General features: G+C 41.5%; 1 protein-coding gene across 1 annotated transcript in view; it reads right to left on the bottom strand.

Moving 5' to 3' along the window:
- Positions 1-356: 356 nt before the first annotated feature.
- Positions 357-21,176, bottom strand: part of Samd5 (sterile alpha motif domain containing 5) — a 393,914-nt gene continuing 373,094 nt past the window's right edge. Inside the window, exon 2 of the mRNA XM_051164254.1 lies at positions 357-520. Coding sequence (XP_051020211.1) covers positions 434-520 — 87 coding nt within the window. The 3' untranslated portion in view covers positions 357-433. The remainder of the gene's footprint in view (positions 521-21,176) is intronic.

Raw genomic sequence — 21,176 nt, 5'->3', positions numbered from 1 at the left:
GTATGTGGAAGGATGTGACCCAAGGATAGCAGAGAAATCGTGAGAAGAACACAGCTACGATATGAACAGCATGGCTCACATAAGTAACAAATCTTAAACAAAATACCTCCCTTTGGAGTTTTAGGGTTTTATAACAATCAGAATGAGACACATTTAGAAAAGCCCAATGACAGCGGAAAGAAGCTAAAAATGAAAGGAAAATCCACATAAAAAGAATGTCTGAAAGGCAAATTTCACCAACACATAATCAGCCACTGAGGCTCCTTCTAGAAATAAGAACAAAGTGAGAGACAACTCCAAAGAATGACCCCCGCCGCCCCACCTCACACAGATCCCTCTAAAATAGATTTAACTCACACCAGCATTCGCAGTAAAATGTAACTTGTGTTTTCTACTTTGTCGTAGGTTCTCACGGGCACTTCTCATGTAGCATTCAAGGAACACCAGGTCCCACAACAAAGCGAACACTTACCAGACAGATCAATACTCCCCGGAGCAACAAAGAAGAAATACCACTTACCTAGGAAAAGAAGAGAAAAATGCAGAGATTAAGGTTCTGTAGTTTAAAGGCAATTATAGCACTTCCCAGATTACCTGAGTCCCTGGACTGCTGGTATTTTCCTCGTGAGCATCATTAAGATTTAAGGAAAGAAAGAAAATCAAGATTTAATTTATTTGTGCATGAAGGGAAGTTGGTAAGGAGTGAGGAAGTCTTCTATTGATGTATTATCTTGAAACCCCTTGTGAGTTAATTTTACTCTAAATCACAGGGACACATTATCACAGGTGGGTTAAAGGAGTGTGTGTGTGAGTGTGTGTGTGTGTGTGTGTGTGTGTGTGTGTGTGTGTGTGTGTGTGTGTGTAACCAAAATCAGAAAGGAATGTAAATATGCTTTAGTTGTCATAGTCAAAGAGTCAAGGCCCAGAAAGGTCTTTACAATGAATCTCTGTCCAGTTATTGAAGATTCTGCTTCGCTAAACATGAGTTCCCCATTGCCCACATGCATTACGTGGGCAAATACCTCCCAGAGTCCAAGTCCAAGTTTTTGACATGAGCCAGGGTGGCAGGTTAAATTTTATGGAGGAAATATGAAAATACACACAAAGATGAGAGACTTGGGGGAGGGGGCATTGAAACGATTCCTAGGTCATGAATGCTACAAGTACAGGAGGCTGAGATTCACCTCATCATTGGAGGCCAATTTTACCTCTGGAGTAATTGAAAATATGGTAGAAAGGGGGATAGAAAAGCAAGTGAGGGGTGTGGCTTAGTGTTCATGAATTCTTTCTGCCGTCTTGGAAGTGACATGGCCACACAAGGACAAAAGCATGTAAAGGGGCTAGGACAAGAGTTGTGGCTGCTTACTTTTCTTACCACCACCTTTTGTGTCTGTTATGGGACAGATTCTCCGAAATCGAAATCTTATGTACTTAGAGGGACATGAAAGGTTGGTATGTGTTGTATCACTGACCGCCACTCAGAGAACTTGGAGGATGGGACCTATGTGCCTGCTTGCCTCACTTGGCCAATACTACTCAGGTGTTACTTCATATCAACAATGTCTAATCCCCATCAACTCCTCTCTCACGCAGCCACTTAGCATGACTCTTTAGGGAGTTTCATTATTTGATCATGACCTTCTACCACATCCCTGGCACCATCAGTTCTTGGATAAAGTGCTATTTTGTCTGTTACTTGGTCCTATTTAATCCCTTTAAATAAATTTCAGATGAGTTTATGGAATGCATTTATGTGCCAGTAAATAATCTTTGGAGGTTAAAAGTCTGAAGCAATAGGGAGGGTTGTTCAATATAATTTAGTTGCTGTATATATGAGTCTTTCAGGGGAAAACTCGGTGGAATCACAGAGGCAGAGATGGGAACCACAGGTCTATAAGCTAAGGATAACACAGTCGCAAGAAGCCAAGAAAAACCATAAAACAGACTTGTCTTGCTTCGAGTTTCTATTACTGCAACAAAACACATGACCAAAGTAACTGGGTGAGGAAAGGGTTTGTTTGGCACTGTTCATCACTGAAGGAAGTCAGGACAGGAGCTTAAACAGGGCAAGAACTTGGAGTCAGGAGCTGATGCAGAGGCCACAAGGCATGCTATTTACTGGTTCACAACCCATGGCTTACTCAGTCTGCTTTCTTATAGAACACAAGAATCAGCCCATTGATTATAATTCCCACCATGAGTAGGCCCTTCTCCATCAATCACTAATTTAAAAAAATGCCCTACAGGTTTGTCTACACCTGATTTTATGGAAGCATTTTTTTCAATTAAAGTTCCCTCCTTTCTGATAACTCTAGCTTGTATCAAGTTGACATAAAACTATCTAGAACATTTCAGATGAGTGTCCAGAAGGAACTAATCCTGCTGAGACCTTTCTTTTGTACTTCTAGCCTCAAGAATTGCAAGGCAATCAACTTCTGTTGTTTACACCACTTTGTGGTACTTTCCTGGAGGGACTTTAGGAAATGGGCATGCATTTGTTTAAAAAAAAGAGGCGGGGGGATCCTGGAAAATCACTGTGAGATTAATCAGTAGTTTCTACAGGTGTGAATTTGTATTAGTTTGCATATTCTGCTGAGAGTGATGCTAAGACAGGAAGAAATATGCAAAGGCTTTCTTAAGAGAGATGCTTTCCAGAGGCTTTAGGGAGGAAACACAGATGGACAGGGAGAGTGGTAGAAATCTGTGTAGAAGTGGCCAACACTTCTGAGAGGTGGAAAGTCCACTGGAGAGTCCTTAGCTTCTACCCTGAAGAAGCATCCTTGCCTCTGCACTCAGCCAATAAACTGGCAGAGTCAGGCTTGGACCATGACCCCTAAGACAGCCCCAATACTCTTATCCCATTGATGACGTCCAAAGAAACAGAAGACCAGGGTTAGATTAGTAGGGCCAAGTGGATAAAGCAGGATGAGATGAGCCTGAATTTGACAGAAGCAGAAGTTTTAGGCTCTATTGAACATTTAGAGTGTCATAATGGAGGGCCAGGAGTCTTTGTAGGTAAGAGGATGGAGATGGAGATTTTTGAGTCCTTTGACACAAAAGTCTTAGTCATAGGAGATCATGACAAGTCAGAATACAACTAGAGACAAGGAAAAACCCTCCCAAAAGCCATAAGCACGATACCATTGAGAGGGTAAAGAGGGGAGCAGAAAGAGACCCCAAAACAATGCAGAAGGGCATGGTGGAGGCCAGCTGAGGTGGGGCTGCCAGGGATTCCAGTGAGGAGCTGTGTGGGCTGGTGAAGGACTACAGTGCAACCACAGAAGATAAGTACCGAGGAAGCAGTGAGCTCTTTCCATTAGGGGCACTTTGTCAAGGTGGCTGAGTGAAATCCTGGTCCTAGGGACAGTAAGATTAGGGTCAGGACCAGCAAGCGCAGGTTCACCTGTTCTTTCTTTCTCATGATGATGAGGACAGAGACAGGATGTAAAAGGGGGGAGGGGCTCAAACTATTCTGAGGAATACCATTGGCTTTGAAGATGAAAACTGACATTTACTAGCAGATAAAATAACATTATAGCTACTAATATGTTCTTCTCTCCTATCTACAAAATGCTAAGGTTTCTGTTCTGGGATTTGTATTCCCAACACGAAGAATAGAAAGATGGATCTGTGGGATGTAAGCATCTGTATACTTTGAAGTTATGTTATTTCCACTTACCATGCCTTCCCCTTTCACCAGACAAGAGAATCGATCTCCAACTGACTGTAATCAGGAGGAGGGAGCCGTCTGGTATGCCTTCATTCTTCGGTCTAATTGGGAATTCTCCTAGCAAGCCTGTTAGTATGCCATGGTTACCAGCCTATGGCTGTAGCTGCAGATTTTCCACAGGGAGCTTTTAGCCAACAGCTAACAGATCAATGCCTGTGTTTTGTAGGAGACGAGGTGTTCCCATAACCACCACCACATTGACCTCTTCATTGCTTACATCCGGGGAACTTCCCTCCATTCCCAACCCTCTGCCTACCCTCTCCTGGATCATGGAAACATTACTAAGAAGTTATGCAAAACATATAGTCACAGAGGCATCCCGATGGCTAAACAGCAAGTCAAATAGGTCATGTGACTGTGCCATGTTTACAGTTGCTTTTATTTTATATTTTCTTGGGGACCTAATAGTGCTCAGATGAAGCTCAGGAAAAAGTGCTTCCCTTCACATCAGAAGCTCCTGAATCTCGAGTTTGAGGCAATTTTGTTTTGGTTTTCATTACCTCACCTTGTCAGTAAATACCACATATCAGTAAATGTCCCCATTAAGAAAACTACACACATGTGCATGTGTGCATGTGCACACATACAATCCATTGATGTGAGCTTGTGATATGTTATGTTACATTCCCAGGTATCATGTTTATGTCAGTTAATACATTTCAGAAATATTTTGTTAGTTTTGTAGGGTTTTTTTTGTAATGAAATAATATTGCCACTAATCTGCTTTGTATTGCAAACTAAACCAAGTGAATCACATCAGATACCAAGATAAAACCAAATAGACTATTTTGAAATAGGCATGTGGTTAATGTCCCTGAGTTTTTGTTCACAAATGCTAATTTTGTATGAAAGGGATGGATAGAACACACCTCAAATGACTCTATTTCAGTATGAGTTATTACAGTGCTTGTGTGGTGAGCTGAAATCGAAGCTGACAAAGGCTGCCATGCTATTAACTCAGGACTTATTGTTACACATATAAGCATGTTTGGAATTCCAGTGCCAGCAAGGGTTCCAGCTACCCAGAGCCAAGCCCTCCAGAGGGGAAATCTGCCAGAGCCCTTTTAACCACATGCCTGTAGGAATTTGTGCACTTAATTAAATGCACAGACCAAGCAAGCAGCAGAGGCAGTGTTTATTCACACACATGTCACGGTATCAGCAGATGGCATTGCATTAGGGATGGAAACTCCCTCATGGCATGCTACACACCCTGCAGAACGCACTGAACACTGGTAGCTATCACCTCTAATATGTTTTTTTTTTTTACATGAAGAGGGAAATAACATACATAAATGGAAGAAAAATCTTGTATAATGTTTCTGTTACTAAATTTAAAATACAAACAAACAGCCCAAAGGGTACAACAATAGACATAACTGGACCTCTAAACACATTTTGGCAAAATGTTAGTGATCATATACCACCTCCGAAGTATCATCTACAATATGTAATATTTGGTGATCTCTCAGGACACGTCCTGGAAGGATATTGGTTCCAAGGGTTTTCTTAAGATCAAAGTTGCTTTGGAACAGAACAATGCAGTATATTGGTGCGGCGCTATGTAGCCACATTTACACTCACAATGAGAGCAAGCAGGGAGACATGTAGCGGGTCAGCCGTGTCGAACAAACTTGAGGAAGCTCAGCATCTGCCATTCATACTCGTGAGTGTGACTTCCTTCAAAACCCACTGGATATGGAAGGCATATCACTCTCTCACTTAGATGATACAAAGGTTACCTCATGCCTGTGTACTTTATGTATATGTATGCTTCTGCATTCGTTGATGTGTGCACAGCACATGTGTGCTGCTGACTTTGAAGATATAACCTGTCATGAATCGTAGAACTGCAAAGCAAGGTCCCTAGATAGGACTTGACTGAAAACCAATTGCCAGAAAGACCACTCCTCTATTAAAGAATTATAATTCACTCTACCTTCCTTTCCATGTTCCATGTCAACTTGTATGAGGGGAAGAGGAACAGAGGAATGGGTCAAACACCAGTGACTAATAATTAAACCTATCCTGCCTTTATAATGAAATGTTCAATAGGCCCCTAAATATAGGGACAAGTCTTCAGAATTGGTTCACCTATCCAGGTGGTAGGAATAGGCAAGCTTAGAGAAAGTAAGGGAACTCTTTAATCTTTGCACCATGCCTTGACTTCTGCATCTCTTCCGTTTAGCTGCTCTTGGGTTAGAATATTTACAGTAAACTGTTGATAGTAATAAAGTGTCTCCCTGAGTTCTGTAAGTCATTTGAGCAATTGAGAAAGGGGGTCATGGGTGTCCTGGATTTTGCAGGAGAGTCAGACAGATGTGTGGGTACCCCAATACTCAATTCCTAGGATTGGCATCTGCTGAGGGAGGTGGGCTTGTGAAGTGTATATCTTAACCTGGGAAAATAGTTTCATAATTTAATTGAGTTATTGCACAACTAACCAGTTGATAGCCAGAGAGTTGTGGAAGTCATTGTCATGAAAAAAAGTCACACATATGTTGGTGCTAGAATACTGAGAGAAAAGTAGTTTATGTCAGGTTGAACGCTTCTCCTCCTCTGGCTCCAGGTCCTATCTACTCATTTGAAGCAACCCACTCTGACATACTAGCAATTTCACTTTCTCACCTCTAAAAGAACAAGGAAGAGGTTTTGGATCACCATCTGGTACCCGGATGGCCACCGACCATCTGTTTTTTAATAAGTTCATTGCCACAAACTAGATGCTTGACAGATATTTGTTGAGTGACTGAAAAGAATTATCTTGTCCTCTGACATTTTCTTTAATAATACCAGCAATCAAAGTTCTTTAATGGAGGGGTTAATGACAAATGCTTCTTTCATGGTCTTCAAACAAGCAGGGTGGATAAGCCAAGCGACCACACCTTTGCTGAGCATAGATTAGTGAGGAGTGGGACTCATCTCCCATCGCATGCTCACTAATGTAGATTAATCTCCCACTTTAAGCCAGTATTTCCTAGAATGGAACACAAGGCGTAGGTTCATTGACGACTCAATCACCTCTTGAATTACAAAGAATTTTTACTCTGCTTGGAACTCTACTATTATTCATAAATGACTCAAATTAACCAGCCATGAATTTTCCCATGGAAAAAGTCCCAACTGTTATAAAGTGTTTCAGAGAGCTGGAAGCACTATTCCCTAGGAGTACTGTATGTGTTTAAGCATACATATACTAATTTTAAGTTTTCATAAAAAAAAAAAAGATTTATTTATTATTATGTATACAGTACTCTGCCTGCATGTGCAGCTGCAGGTCAGAAGAGGGCATCAGATCACATAATAGATGGGTGTGAGACACCATGTGGTTGCTGAAAATTGAACTTGGGACCTCTGGAAGAGCAGTCAGTGCCCTTAACCTCTGAGCCATCTCTCCAACACCAAGTTTTCATTTTTTTAAACCAAGCACCTGAAGAAAGACCTAGGCATAGATGTCCTCTGAAAGATTTAACCCAGCAGGGGAAGAAAACAGATGTTAAGACTCACAGCCAAACTCTGGGCAGAGCACCAAGAGTTCTATGGAAGAGTGTGGGGATAGAAGGACACAGAGAGGACAGGAGCTATAGAAGGAGACCATCAAAGCCAACAAATCTGGACCAAGGGGGACCTGCAAAACTGATGTACCAACCAAGGACACTGCATGCAGAGAGCCTAGACCTCCTGTTCAGATGTAGCCTACAGACAGCTCATTCTCTATGTGGATCCCCCAGTAAGGGGAGCAGGGACCATCTCTGACATGGACTTTGGTTGCTGTGATTTGATCTCTTCCTCTTGGTGGGGTGGACTTGCGGGGACATAGAGGAAGAGGATGCAGGCTATCCTAATGAGACCTGATAGGCTGGGATCAGATGGTAGGGGAGGAAGTCTCCCCCTTGTCAGAGGACTAGGGGAGGGGAAGGGGGAAAAGAGAGGGAGGGAGAGAGGAAACAGGAGGATACAAGCAAGGGAGTAAGAATTGGGATGAAATATGAATAAATTATAAAAATTAATTTAAAAACAGGACAGTATTAACCCTTAAATCTTTCTATAGACTTTTGGTCCATGAACTCAGAATGGTTTAGCCCTCTAGTTATTAATAATATCACTTGATGATTTCCTGAAAATAATCCTATGATCACTCTAACTTCAGTTTGAATAATTCCACTGAGGTATATAGTTCATTATTATCCTCAGTCCAGCTGCATTATTGGGAAGTAACGGTCCATGTTTCCTGCTCTCAGGTCTAAGGAAAGTGCTTGGTAGTGACCGAACAGTCTTCTTCAAAAAACCTAATTCTGGAAACCAGCAGATAGCCCTGCTTTGAGACTGGTCACATTTCAGTGATATAGATCATGCACCCCCTGCTTGTTAAGGGACTTGAGTTTCTTTCTATCTTTTTAAAATTAATTAATTAATTTATTCACTTTTCACCACAATTATAGCCCCTTCCCTCCCCTCCTCCTGGTCCCACTCTCCCAGCCTCTTCCCGCCATTCCCTCTCACTACCCTTCAGAAAAGGAAGGCCTCCCCTCCTCCAACCCACCCCAGTACATCAAGTCTCATCTGGACTGAACACATCCTCTTCCTCAGTGGCCTGGCAAGGCAGCCCCACTAGGGGGAGGCAACTGAAAAGCAGGAAACAGAATCTTTGTTTAGAAACACCCCCTGCCTCCCTTACTAGTGGACCCACATGAAGACCAAACTACCATAAGGTATATATGCATAGAGGGCCTAGGTCCAGTCCTTGTACAGTTCATGGTTGGTGCTTCAGTCTCCAGAAACACGCCTGGGCCCAGATTAGTTGGCTCTGTTGCTCTTCTTGTGGAGTTCCTGTCCCCTCCATGTCTTTCTATTCTTCCCCTTACTCTTCCACAAGGCTCCTTGCCCTCCACCCAATGTTTGGCTGTGAATCTCAGCATCTGTTTCGATCCACTGCTGAGAGGGTGGAGCCTCTCAGAAGACAGCTATGTTAGGGTTCCATCTGATCTGCAAGCATAGCAGAGTGTTGTTAATAGTGTCAGGGTTTTTGTTTTCTTCTTTGTATCCTGATAATTCCTAGACTTTATCCCCCTCTCCCCACCAACAAGGGTCATTTCCTTAAATATGGCTGGTTGAGTTTCAAAAACAACAGGAAACTAGGGGATTATTTGAAGATCTTCATGTTATTGTCAGCAAAAAACCCTTATTCCTTATCTAATTGTGTTTAGATGATGGACACAGAGCTGAGCTGGTGGCCTTATGGCGGTTGGCCATAGAGAACCAGTTTTTCAGTTCCCAGGAACGTATTGGTGGTAGCTCTATATTCCTGTCTTCATGTATGTCTATGGAAAGCTGGGCTTGCTTTTGTCAGTTTTGTCTGTTTGTGCCTTCCCGTCTTCTCCCTCCAACACACTCGCACAGGCTCTGGCTACGCTTGTGACATCTATGTGAAGATGTGAATTCTGAGATCATGGAAACTGTAACAAGGGGAGAAAGAGCTGACCCAAGGTCTCCAAAATATATTTACCTAAGTGAAAAATGTCTCTCAAGCTTATTTTGGCAGAGAATCTGGTAGTGATGAATGGAAGGCGAGGGATAAACTAGAGGGCAATGAATTGCTTTCTGACCCTGGAAGTCTTCTCTTTCTGCTTGTGATAAAGCTGCTATAAAAAAATCTTCTCATTTTAACCTTTATCAGAGAGGTCATGATCAGACCAGGGACGCTAATGGACTACGGAGAGTAAGATGGCCTAAGAGCCTTTCAAACTCTGCCTTGTGCTCCTCTAATCATGGCTGTTCTCCTCCTGCATTGAGAAATCTCTAGTGTATGTGAATTTACTCTGTCTTGTACCTTCTCCCAGTGTCAGTAGGTCCCCTCTTAAGTGCCTGATCTGACAAGGATGATGGCTAGTAAGGTACGCAGTGATACAGGACCTTCCTAGTGGATGAGGCTACCAAAGTGCTTTCAAATTTGAATCTTGTTAAGTCACTAGCGTTTACTCTTTACCCTTTCTATGTTTTCTGGTTGAGGGAAGATTGCTAACATAACCAGGCTCCAGGATGTAGAAACCTGTGTATCACCTGGAATGTATCTTGCCAGTTTGCTCTACCCTGGTTGACAAAGGATGGCAAATTGTACAAGGTTGTCCAGTTAGCAGGGTGGTCTATTCTAGAATAGTGTGTTTGAGCTACTAATCTGATATTTCTTTCCTTTAAGACATATAAGAGGATTTTTTTATACCCATTAATATTTTCTTTTTATTTTTTATTTTTTTAAATTTTATTAATTTATTCATATTACATCTCGATTGTTAGCCCTTCCTCTGTTTCCTCCCATTCTTCCCTCCCTCCCACTTCCCCCCTTCTCCCCTCCCCTATGTCTGTGATTGAAGGAGACCTCCTCCCCCTATATATGTTCTTAGAATACCCATCAATCTTTTCTTAAGAAATCTTTTTCATGAGGATGCTTCGATAGATTTTGTATGTTGTTAGGCACGAGTCACTTCTCCTATGACAACCTTACCTATGTAGTACGCCAGCTTAGCTTTTCCTTCTCTACTTCTGTTTCACAGTAGTAGGAAGAGCTATAGTGTTTGAGGTCAAGCTCCTATTAGTTACTGGTAGAACAGTAACCTAGAGGATGGAGAGAAGGCTCAGTTACTGAAGTGCAGCCTGTGTCTATAATGCCATCACTAAGAGAAAGAGATAGAGTATCCTTATGGCTTATTGGTTAGTCAGTTGAGCCAAATAGGTAAGATCTAGGTTCAGTGGGCGACCTTGTCTCAAAACATGAGGTGGAGAGAAAGTGAGGAATACACCTATCATGAACACATATACACCCATTCCCACACCTATTCATATACATAAGAATACAGACACACAACAGGAATCCATGAAGATTGGCCTGTGTCTTGGGTAATCATGCTATAGGATACCCTCACAAGGGAGTAACTTGCCATCTACACTATGCTCATTTTATAAAGGAATTGATGTCAGACCCGATTTCTCAGACTGCAGACATATAGTGCTCAAATCTGTAAATTTGTTTGTAGAGAAGGGGGTCTTCTTGTACGGATGGAAAATAATATTAAGAAGAGCCTTTCTTTGAATCATATTCATAAAAAACTTTATATTGATTCTTTGTGAATTTTACCTCAGGTACCTCAATCTCATTCATCTCCTGGTTCTTTCATATCAACCCTCTTCCCTTACCCCCTTCACATCAAGAAAACAAAAAATAAAAATAAGAACAACTGAAAAAGAGAAAAACATCTCACTGTTAAAGCTGCAGTATATCACGGTATGTCACACAGTATACCCTTTTGCCCAAACAACTTTACTTGCAAATGTTCATTGCAATGAGTCATTGGCCTAGTTCAAGGACTCTGGCTACTGTTACTAAATCCTTACTGAGACTCTTCCCAGACATACTGCAGCTTTGATTCTGCAGGACTGACCCCTTCGTGCATTCCACCAATTCATTGAGGACCCCATCTATGATGTTGGGGAGGGCCAACATAAGGCCCTGGATCTGAGCCTGGGTTGTGCTTGTTTTGTTGAACCCTCCATCTCTCCTTTTTCTGCACCACCAGGGCCAGTTATCTTGTTTTGCCCAGGCGAGGGGCAGGGACAGCTCTCCTGCTTGTGGCGGCCAGTAAGAGGCAGGACTGGCTTTCTTGTGTTCAAACCATTGGTGTCAGCGCTTTTGCACCCATGCCACCAGGACCAGCTCTCCCATACTTCCCAGGTGAGGGGCAGGGCTGGTTGAGTGCTGCAACTGCTGAGGTGCTGGGCTATCTCTGCACAGCCCTGGGATATCAGGATGGCTCCAGATGGCAGCCCAGACTAGTGATGTCCACATGGCCTTTCTGATAATATGGGCCACAAACATCAAAACAGACCTCTGCTGCTGTAGGGCCACAGACCGATACATAGCCCTTAGTGGCAGAATAGGCCATGACCTCTCCATGGCCTCATATGTCAGCACAGGCTACTAACATCAGTCTGATCCTTACCACCCTCATGTCTCCAGTCCTGCCACTCTTCACAGTGCACACACCATTCACCTCTGTTTCTCTCCCACTTCTATACCACATATGTGTTTATCTGAGTGACACCTCTGGGTGTTTTTAGCATAGGCACCCACCTCATACTCACTTTTTAGTTTTTCCTTCCCCCAGGATTCATTAACTGTCAGTGATCCTCAGAGTGGAGTAAAAGTGCCTACTCTCATCCCCATCTGTAATGGAATGTCGAAGGATCTAATTTTGTTAATGTTTTATGCAAGTATCCACAGCTACTTTAATTTGGGCATGTCAAGTCCAGGAGAACATTTTACAACACTCCTCACCATTACCCAGCTCTCATATTCTGACCTTTCTTTTATTAGATGTAATTTGCAGTTATCTTGATAGATGAAAACCTAACATAATGGTTTGATTGTAGTCCTGTAAAAAATAGGTACAAGTCTGAACCTCCAGTGCCTTAAGACAACCAAGACTTGGCTTATAAGCAGGGCTTTGGGACATTTTCTTAATTAGTGATTGATGTGGGAAGGCCTGACCCATTTTGGGTGGTGTCATCCCTTGGCAGGAGGTCCTAGGGAATATGAGAAAGTAGGCTGAGCAAGCCAGTAAGCAATACTTCCCCATGGCATCTGCATCAGTTCCTGCTTTCAGGTTCATGTCTGCAGATTCCTGTTCTGACTTCTTTGGATGATGGACTACAAAGTGTAAGCTGAAATAAAATCTTTCTTCTTAAAGTTGCTTTTGATCATGGCATTTTATCACAGCAATAGAAACCCTAACTAAAGAAATGGATCTCACAGAAGCAATTAAGGATGTTAGGGTGAGACTATCCTAGACTTAGGTTGAGTGGACCCTAAGCCCAATGATTTATCTTTATAAGAGGAAGACAGTGGGATCTGAAATACAGAGTTGGAGATAAGAAATAAAGCAAGATGAATATGGAAGGTGGAGAGGTTTGACCACCACCCAGTGCTGCCAAGGATACATGGAGCCCCCAAAAGATGGGAGAAAGCCTGGTGTAGATAATCTCTGGCATTCCTTATAGGAACCCACATTACTTACATCTTAATTTTTCACTGTGAAAGAAATAGCTTTCATGGTGTTGAGCCAAGATATCTGTGGTGATCAGCCACAGGAAACCAAGACAATCCAAGGCTGTTTGATGTCTCCATTCCTGTGAATTCAGCTCCACTTTGCCTGTCACTGATACTGAAGAAGCTCTGACTTCAGCTGTCAATAAATGTTTACTGAGGTCAGGTTACTAATGGCCTGACCATTCCATATCCCATTTTTCTATGGTTGAGGCCAAACCAATCTAAAACCACATGTCTGTCACTCCTACCTGGGGTTCTTAGGAGCTAAAATCTAGTGTGGTTTTCGGCAGGTCATCTCTGTGCCTGATCTGGATGCCCTTCTATTTTTATCAGCCTACTGTTGGGTCTCTTGTTCATGTCCCTCTGCTTAGTGGGTTCTTCCAGCCATGGCTGGTCTGGTCTAATTTTATTGGGAAACCAGAGACTATCATGACTTAGACCCTAACTTTAACAACTTGAGCTATGAAAGTGTTAAGAGAGACCTAAGGACAGATGAGAAACCAGTACCTCTTGGCCCGAATAAACAAATACTATATCTTTGAAGGCAGGTAAGAATGTTTCTCTGCACAACCAGCAGAAGGGAAGCCTCGGGGCCCTGATCTCCAGCTTGGCCTTTGTTCCCATAACCATCAGAGCCTGCTTTTCAGTGCCGACCAGCACAAAATGATCCAAGACTTCTCTATGCCTTCCCTGAGGTCACATACAGTTTCCAGGTGTTCAGATTCTTTCTCAAGGAATCACCTATAATACAGAGATGTGCATTTCCCTGCCTCCCACCAAGCTTATCAGGGTAATACTCAGGAGCATCATCAGAATCATCAGATAGGTTTTGACCAAAGCCACTCACCGAGGGGAATGGGTTATTCCATATTACAAATACTTTGGTCTTGTGGAGATAAAAAATTTGAATTTAATTTTCTTTAAGATATGTATATATCTTTATCTATCTATCTATCTATCTATCTATCTATCTATCTATCTATCTATCCAGTATGCTTGCATGAGTGTAGATTCCCACGGAGGCTAAAAGAAGGTGTTGGATCCCTGGAAGTAGAGTTATAGACAGTTGTGATTGGCCCAAACATGGGTGTGGAGAACTGAACTGGCATGCTCAACAAGAGCATTATGTTCTCTTGACCTCTGAGCCTTCTCTCCAGCTTCTGAGATCCAATACTTGATTCAAAAAATATCTGCAAAAATTTCCTTTGGAAACAATATAAACCCCTGAACACCTACAGAGGAAAATAGACCATGCTCAGATTGAGGCCCACCATGGTTGGGTTTACCAAGGAAGAGATTGCTGTAAATGGCTATTTATATTTTTCTCTCAGTCTGTCTCTTTACTCTTTTATTTTGTAACACATCATGTTCAGATGACAGACTGACTATATGGAATGAGGTTATTTATTTGTTTATTGCCTGTTTCTTCCAGATCTAACAGCAATTCACGAAAGCCAAGAGTTTTGTTTGCTTTGTTAATTTCTCTTAGTGCCAATACTCAGATCAGTGGAACATAGCAACATAAAAATATCCATTAAAACAATGATGTGGATAAGAGGCTCTTGCTGTCTATTATAGGGTAGGCTTGCTTTGTAGGAGTTGAGGAATCTGGGAGATGCATCAGGTTGTACTAAAGACCACAGATGCCATACCACATACACAGTTGAGAACAGTGAGAAGTGGACACACCCGTGCTGTCTGCTTGCTGCTTTTGCCTTATTCTTACACAGTTCAGGCTTCACTGCCTAGGGAATGCTGGGTCTTCTCATATTAATGAATAATTAAAACAGTTCCCCATAAACATTTCCATAGTCATTTCTTCAATTAAGGGTCTCTTCTCAGACGATTCTAGGTTGTTGAAAGTTGACAGAGACAGAATATAGTTGCCTTCTACAAAGAGCTCAGTGTTTGCACAGCTGTAATATTTTTTATTCAGTTGATATTTATCACTGTGTCTGATGTTACTAGAATAGCCTCTGTCCTAGTGTCTTTTCCTAGTGATATTGTGACACAATATCTTTACAGAAGGAACATAAAGGAGAGAGGACTTATTTTGGCTTGCAGTTCCAGAGGAATATAATTCATCATGGTGGGGAAAATAGGGCAGTGGGCAGGGAAGGTGTGACATCAGGTCAGGAGCCTGGCTGGTCACACTGCACTCACACTCAGGAAGTTGAGCATGCACAGAAAAGGGGACCAAGCCATAAAGCCTCAGGGCCCCTAACCACTGATCACTTCCTCTAGGTAGGCTCCACCTCTTAAAACTTCTGCAATCTTCCAAAACAGCACCACCAGCTGGGCAGCAAGGGTTCCAACACACATCTATGGGGGACATTTCACACCACAATCAACTCATTCTTTATCAGTGCAGATAGCAAAGCTTTACATCAAAATGTTCTTTTTCCTCTTCTCTCCTCATCATCTTTAACATTCTATGCTTATAATCCAAGGGTGAATGTGTTTTCCACCACACTCAGAGTAGGTGAAGGCACCATACACCCTGCCTCATCACAGAGTGCATTTTATGGGGAAGAAGTAAATCAGAGGCATACATTAGGTGGTGCCCGGGGGGAACACCCATAGCAATGACCTTTAAAGGGCAGTATTAAGTACCATGACAGAAAAACCAGCAAGTGAATGATCTATGAAAAGTCATTTGCAACCAGACAATATTTCCTATTTCGGCACATAATCTGGCACCTTTTGACACATTTCTCATTCTTTGGGGTGATGTGATTTCTGAAACACAGACCTTTGTTGTATAATGAATATTCTCAATTTGAGCTCATGGTAGAACTGATGTCCTTAAGCAGGAGCTCTTGTAATTTCTGTTGCTTTTAATACTGGGTCTAACAAAGTGACATTTGCATTACTCTGGATTATCCTGATGTGTCATGGAAGTTTATGTTGTGTAGATTACAAAGGGCCTGTGAACACCCTAGGGAGGACTAGCCATAGAGAAAATAGTCATGTGCCTGATACCACCCAGCAAGGAAGGGCATCTCAGCTCAGGTCCCCTCACCTGCTGCAATCTCCATCCTAAGTCTTAAAGAGCATGGAGCATGGCACTCCTTAGTTAGGAGGCTTTCTATAGTCACACAGCAATTGTATATCCTCTTATTCACCCCCATAAATTCCAAAGACCTCCAGAGTTGATCTTCCTACACACTATTCTTCTCTCACACCATAGCCACGTCTGTGTTGGGAGGCCACTATCACTCTCGCCTCAATCTAAACTGACTCTGTTTTCATGGTCTCCACTCTATCTTTGTGACAATGGTTTGACAAATCTGTCAAGGTGGCCATTGGTACTTCTCATTCTTCTATATGGGATGCACTTTGGTCTACATTGTCCCAAAGGAGAATGAGATCTGAGGCAAATGTGAGCTGTTGCATGGCTTTGTGCCTGGTTAAAGACACCGGCTTCCACAGCAGAGCTGATTCCTCTTGTCCAGGTTTGAGTCTTTCATCTTTTGCCTCATTGGAAATGTGTCTACTCCTGTTATGATGTTATATCTATATCTATTCTACATCTATAGCTGTACATATTTATATCTATATCATCTATCTATCTATCTATCTATCTATCCATTATCTATCATCTATCTATCTATCTATCTATCTATCTATCTATCTATCTATCTATCTATCTATCTCATTGATTTGGCAACATCACCATAATGTTGTCACAGAAACCAGATGAAAACACAGCAGTCAATGGATGGTCCTTCAAAAGACAGCATTGCTGCATGAGCAGCCTCTGCCTGAGTGTGTACTGTGAGTACACACCAACATTTTCTGAGGCTACAAGCAGCTGTGTGGGTGTGGCCTGCATCTCTTCCTCTAAGATTTAATGTCATCCCTCCCCATCCCGACACACACACACACACACACACACACACACACACACACACACACACACACACCCCATTCTAATATGCTATAGCTCTGCTTTCACTTCAAGAAGAAAAAGAAGGACCTGGGTGTGGTAGAACATTCCTGAACTTCCAGCAAAAGGTTAAGACATGAGAGCCCCAAGTTTAAGACCCATCTGAGCTGTTACAGTAAGATCTGTTTAAAGGGGGGGAAAACATGTAATATAAAGATAGCTTTATTATCTATGTGACTGAAGTGTTATTTTTCCAGTTGCTAACTTATGAAAAGTAAAATTCCCTGAGGGAATTCTAATGACATACTTGCCTGTTGCCTGTCAGTCTGTGAGTACTTGCATAGAACTGACAGTCCTGGGTGCTCCAAGCTGTGGTTCAGATCACTTGCAGATGGACCAGGTTCAAGGTTGTCAGCAGGGCTCTTGGACTTTTCCCCTTCTGGCTACCCCAGATTCCAGCTCCCTGACAAGCATTCCCCCCTCTACCCTGAGGAGCCCCTGTGTCCCCTGAAGTGTTTGGTGGAGGCCTTGGTGTTACTTATCAACACTTCAGTGTTGCTTATCTCACTCACTTGTAAAACAGAAGTGCTTCTCCTCTGCTCCTAGTCTGCAAATGTGCCATATATAACACTAAAACAAGACAACAGAAAAGGGATTTTAGCAATCCAGAAGAAAGAGACTAATTCAATGCTATTATATATGTATAAAAAATCACATTATTGCGTTTCTCCATCTCTTTATGTAAAACAGAAATGAAAGATAGATGTGGAGGACTGCTTTGGAAAACATTTAGAACACAAAAGAAGTGTTGCTTTAAGGTGTCTTTTCATTTAAAAAAAAGTCAACAAAAATGCTATGCTTGAACTGTGTATTTTTATGTGATATATCTCTGCATCATTGAATATTTTTGATATGCAAATTTTGATGAAACCAAATATGAAAGTCTCTCTTGTTGATTGCCACAGGCTTTTGTACAAAAAAGAGAAATACACAGTAAAATTAGAATTCAAAGAGTGTTCTTATCAGAAAGAACAGACGGGTGTCATCATCCCTTGCTCTGAAGCACAACAAAAACTTTTTAGGACATCTCTAAGTTAAATATGAATGTATTGACTTCTTTCCATTCCTTGCTGAGAAACATAGGACATCAAACAGAGAAGTGACTTTGTCAATGTGATTTAAACAACCCAAATATTAATTTCTACAGTGTTTCCTTTTTGAGATTCAACAATATGATATAGCACAAGTAGAGGCAATTCTGAGCAGGGCTAGATCGTCAGGCAGAGCCTGGGATTTGGGATCTGTGTTCTGTTGAGCTCAGCTTCTGCATAGGAGGAAACAAAAAATTCTCTCTGTAGTAAATAATTTTGAAAAGTGAGGAGAAATAGTGTATAAATACAAAGCCTGTGTGTGTTTGGTACGGGAGCGTTGAAAGGGAGGTGTTCCGAGTTCACTTGAGGTAGAGAATAATCAGGTTACATTTTCCTCATATTAGAGCCAACATTTCATTTTTCACTCAAATATTTATTTCTACTCTTTTTTATTGTGTATATATGTATGTGTGTGTCCATGAGTTTGCATGTGTATGTGAGGACAGATACGGGAGGAGTCCTGAAGATGTCCTTCAAACCCTGGAGATAGAGCTACAGGCAGTTGTCAATCACTTGATGTGGGTGCTGGGAACCAAAGTCAGGTCCTCTGCACGACGATTTCATACTTTCTAAACCACTGAGCTATCTCCCCAGCCCCTTAACCTAGAACTCAAACCATCTACATCACCTAAGCCAGCATACAGTGTTCCTAAAGGCGAAGAAAGAACAGGCAATTTATGATCACATTATGTCCCACACAGAATGCCATATTGCACCAGGAATAACAAAAGCTTCCTCTCCAAATCTGCAGATCAGGAGTTTCTTCTGGTCTATCTAGTATACCAGGAAGCAGCATGAACTTAGAGCAGATACTCCCTAGGGTGTGGGTGCACTGTAGCGGGGGCTGGGGTTTCCAGTATCACAGGCAACTTCCAGGGATGCATGTACAGGGCACAGGGTGTATCAGAGCTGCACACAGGAATGAGCTGTCTCTCATGTAGCAGGTGTATGTCCTTCTGGATAGCTGTGAAAGTAAAATCATTTCCTGACCCACAACTCTGCTTGGCTTCAAACACAGTTTTATATATATGTATATGTATATGTGTATGTATATGTATATGTATATGTATATATGAATTTCTAGAGAATTCAAAAAAACTTAAATCCCCAAATAATATATATATATATATATTATTTAGACTTGTTCAAATATTCAGAACGTTTCATTAGCAATGGCAGGGATTCCAGTAGCTCTGCATTAACTACCCATATCACGGGTCTATATTAGCCTGTGCACTTTTATAGGGATGGGGTTTGACTATGAGCTATGTCTGCCAGTGATGCCACGTCCCAGCATAAAGATTGAAATGCCTACCACTGTAATTATGTTTTTTCTTTACTTATTAATCATATTTAGTTTTAAGTTGAGGGACTGTACAAGCAGCGTAAGAGCACTTGCTGCATTTAAAGATGACCAGAATTTGGTTCCAAACACCCACATGATGGCTCATAGCGGTCTGCAACTCCAGTCCCGGCAGATCTGCTTCCCCCTTCTGGACTTTGCAGGCACTGCAAGCACATTTCACATATACTTGCACACAGGTAAAACACTTGTACACACAACATACATACTTTTTTTTTTAATCTTAAGGAAACGGAAGTAGACTGAAAAGTATGTGTAAGCTATATTATTTCTGAATCACATTTCAGGATGAGAAAAGGGAACTGAGAAGTATTTATATTGTAAAGGACTTCTGTATCTATCAGGGTAGACCTGTTGGTACAGGTGAGAATCTGCATCAGGAGAGCTGGTCTCTCCCATCTTGGCAACCATTACATAGCAATGGAAAAGGCACATAACCCCTCTTGGAATTGGTGGGCTGGAGCAGGTCTCTGCAACACTTTCTAATGAAATCTCAAGTCCTTAATTCAGGTATTAGCTTAGGTTTTGGGATTGCTTAAAGCCTTTACAAAAGTGGCAAAAATCCAAACACACTCAGCTAAGTTAATAGTTTGGAAGTAATAAATTTAGATTTTTTTCTTCTGTTGATAGCTATAACTCAGAACTTTATGGAGGGATGGTAGAAGCAATCCTCTATAAAGCATTATATTGCATATCAATTAAAATTATGCAACCCTCAAAACTTTTTTTTTGAGATAGAGTCTCACTGTATATCTCTGGCTGGCCTACACTAGCTATGTAGACCAAGGTGAACCTCAAAATTGCAGAGACCCACTTGCTTCTGCCTGCCAAGTGTTGGGATAAAAGGCATGCACCAACGTAGCTGGCACTTGAAGATAATATTGAAACCACATGAAATAAAAACATACTAAACAAAAATTAAAAAAAAAACAAACTGAATTTTATAAGGGAAAAAAACTACACAGAAGGCAGTACCATTGGATTGGAAGACTTCTGATTTTTGTATTAAATCTCAATTTTTGATGGTTTCTATAATAAGCCTTGATTATTTAGGAGAAGCCAAGTGTTTTGCATAATTAACCCGCTAGAGGGTAATACCATGACTGTCTAGCTTAAACGGCAGGGCTACAAGTCCACCATCAGCTGTGGTTTAGTCCGTCTCTGAAGGTGCAGATGGACACCCTTCTGCGTCTGTTCATAATGAAGAGGGAAGGATGAAGCTTGCATCCTATTGTCTCTTCCTGTATGGGCACTAAAGCTTTTCATGACCCAACACCTCCTCACGTCCTTGTCCCCTCACACCATCACACCTAGGAGAGGGTCCAGCATAGTAATTCCTTCAGATGAAACACAGTTACCAATATTCCTTGCCAAGTGATATTTCATCATGAAGTTTCCCATCAGCATACTTTTTTGTTTAAAAAGTTTTTTGGGGGGCTTGAGCACATACATTTTTTAAATGTAGCCTTTCTTAACAGTTAATCGATAACAGTGCCTCCACATTTTTTAAAAATAAAGATTGATTTTATTTCTAAGTATGTATGTCTTTGTGAGTGTATGATACATGTATGTAGGTTCCACAGAGGCCTGATAGATCCAGGATGGGTGCTAGCAACCAAATGTGGGTCCTCTGCAAAAACACCAAGCACTATTTACTGCTGAGACGTTTTCCTAGCCCTCCAGCTCACACTTGTAAATACTAATCTTCATATAGAATCAATGATTTGAAAAGAACTTGAGGTGGAATTACATTTATATTTACTCCAGTTCTATATTTAGAAGCTAAGTCCTTTAAAGCATTAAATCCAAAAGCCTCAATCATCTTGGTTATTATAGAGTTGTCTTTATCTTGGTTTTGTTTGGTTTATTTATATATTTGTATTTTGATTAAATAGTGAGTTCTTGGCTGGGCCAATTTAAGATTTAAACTTTTCACTGAGTTT

The sequence above is a fragment of the Acomys russatus genome, chromosome 21 (assembly GCF_903995435.1).
Source record: "Acomys russatus chromosome 21, mAcoRus1.1, whole genome shotgun sequence".
NCBI classification, from domain to species: domain Eukaryota; kingdom Metazoa; phylum Chordata; class Mammalia; order Rodentia; family Muridae; genus Acomys; species Acomys russatus.
The sequence above is the reverse complement of the archived record's forward strand: the minus strand, read 5'-3'. Positions and strand labels throughout refer to the sequence as shown.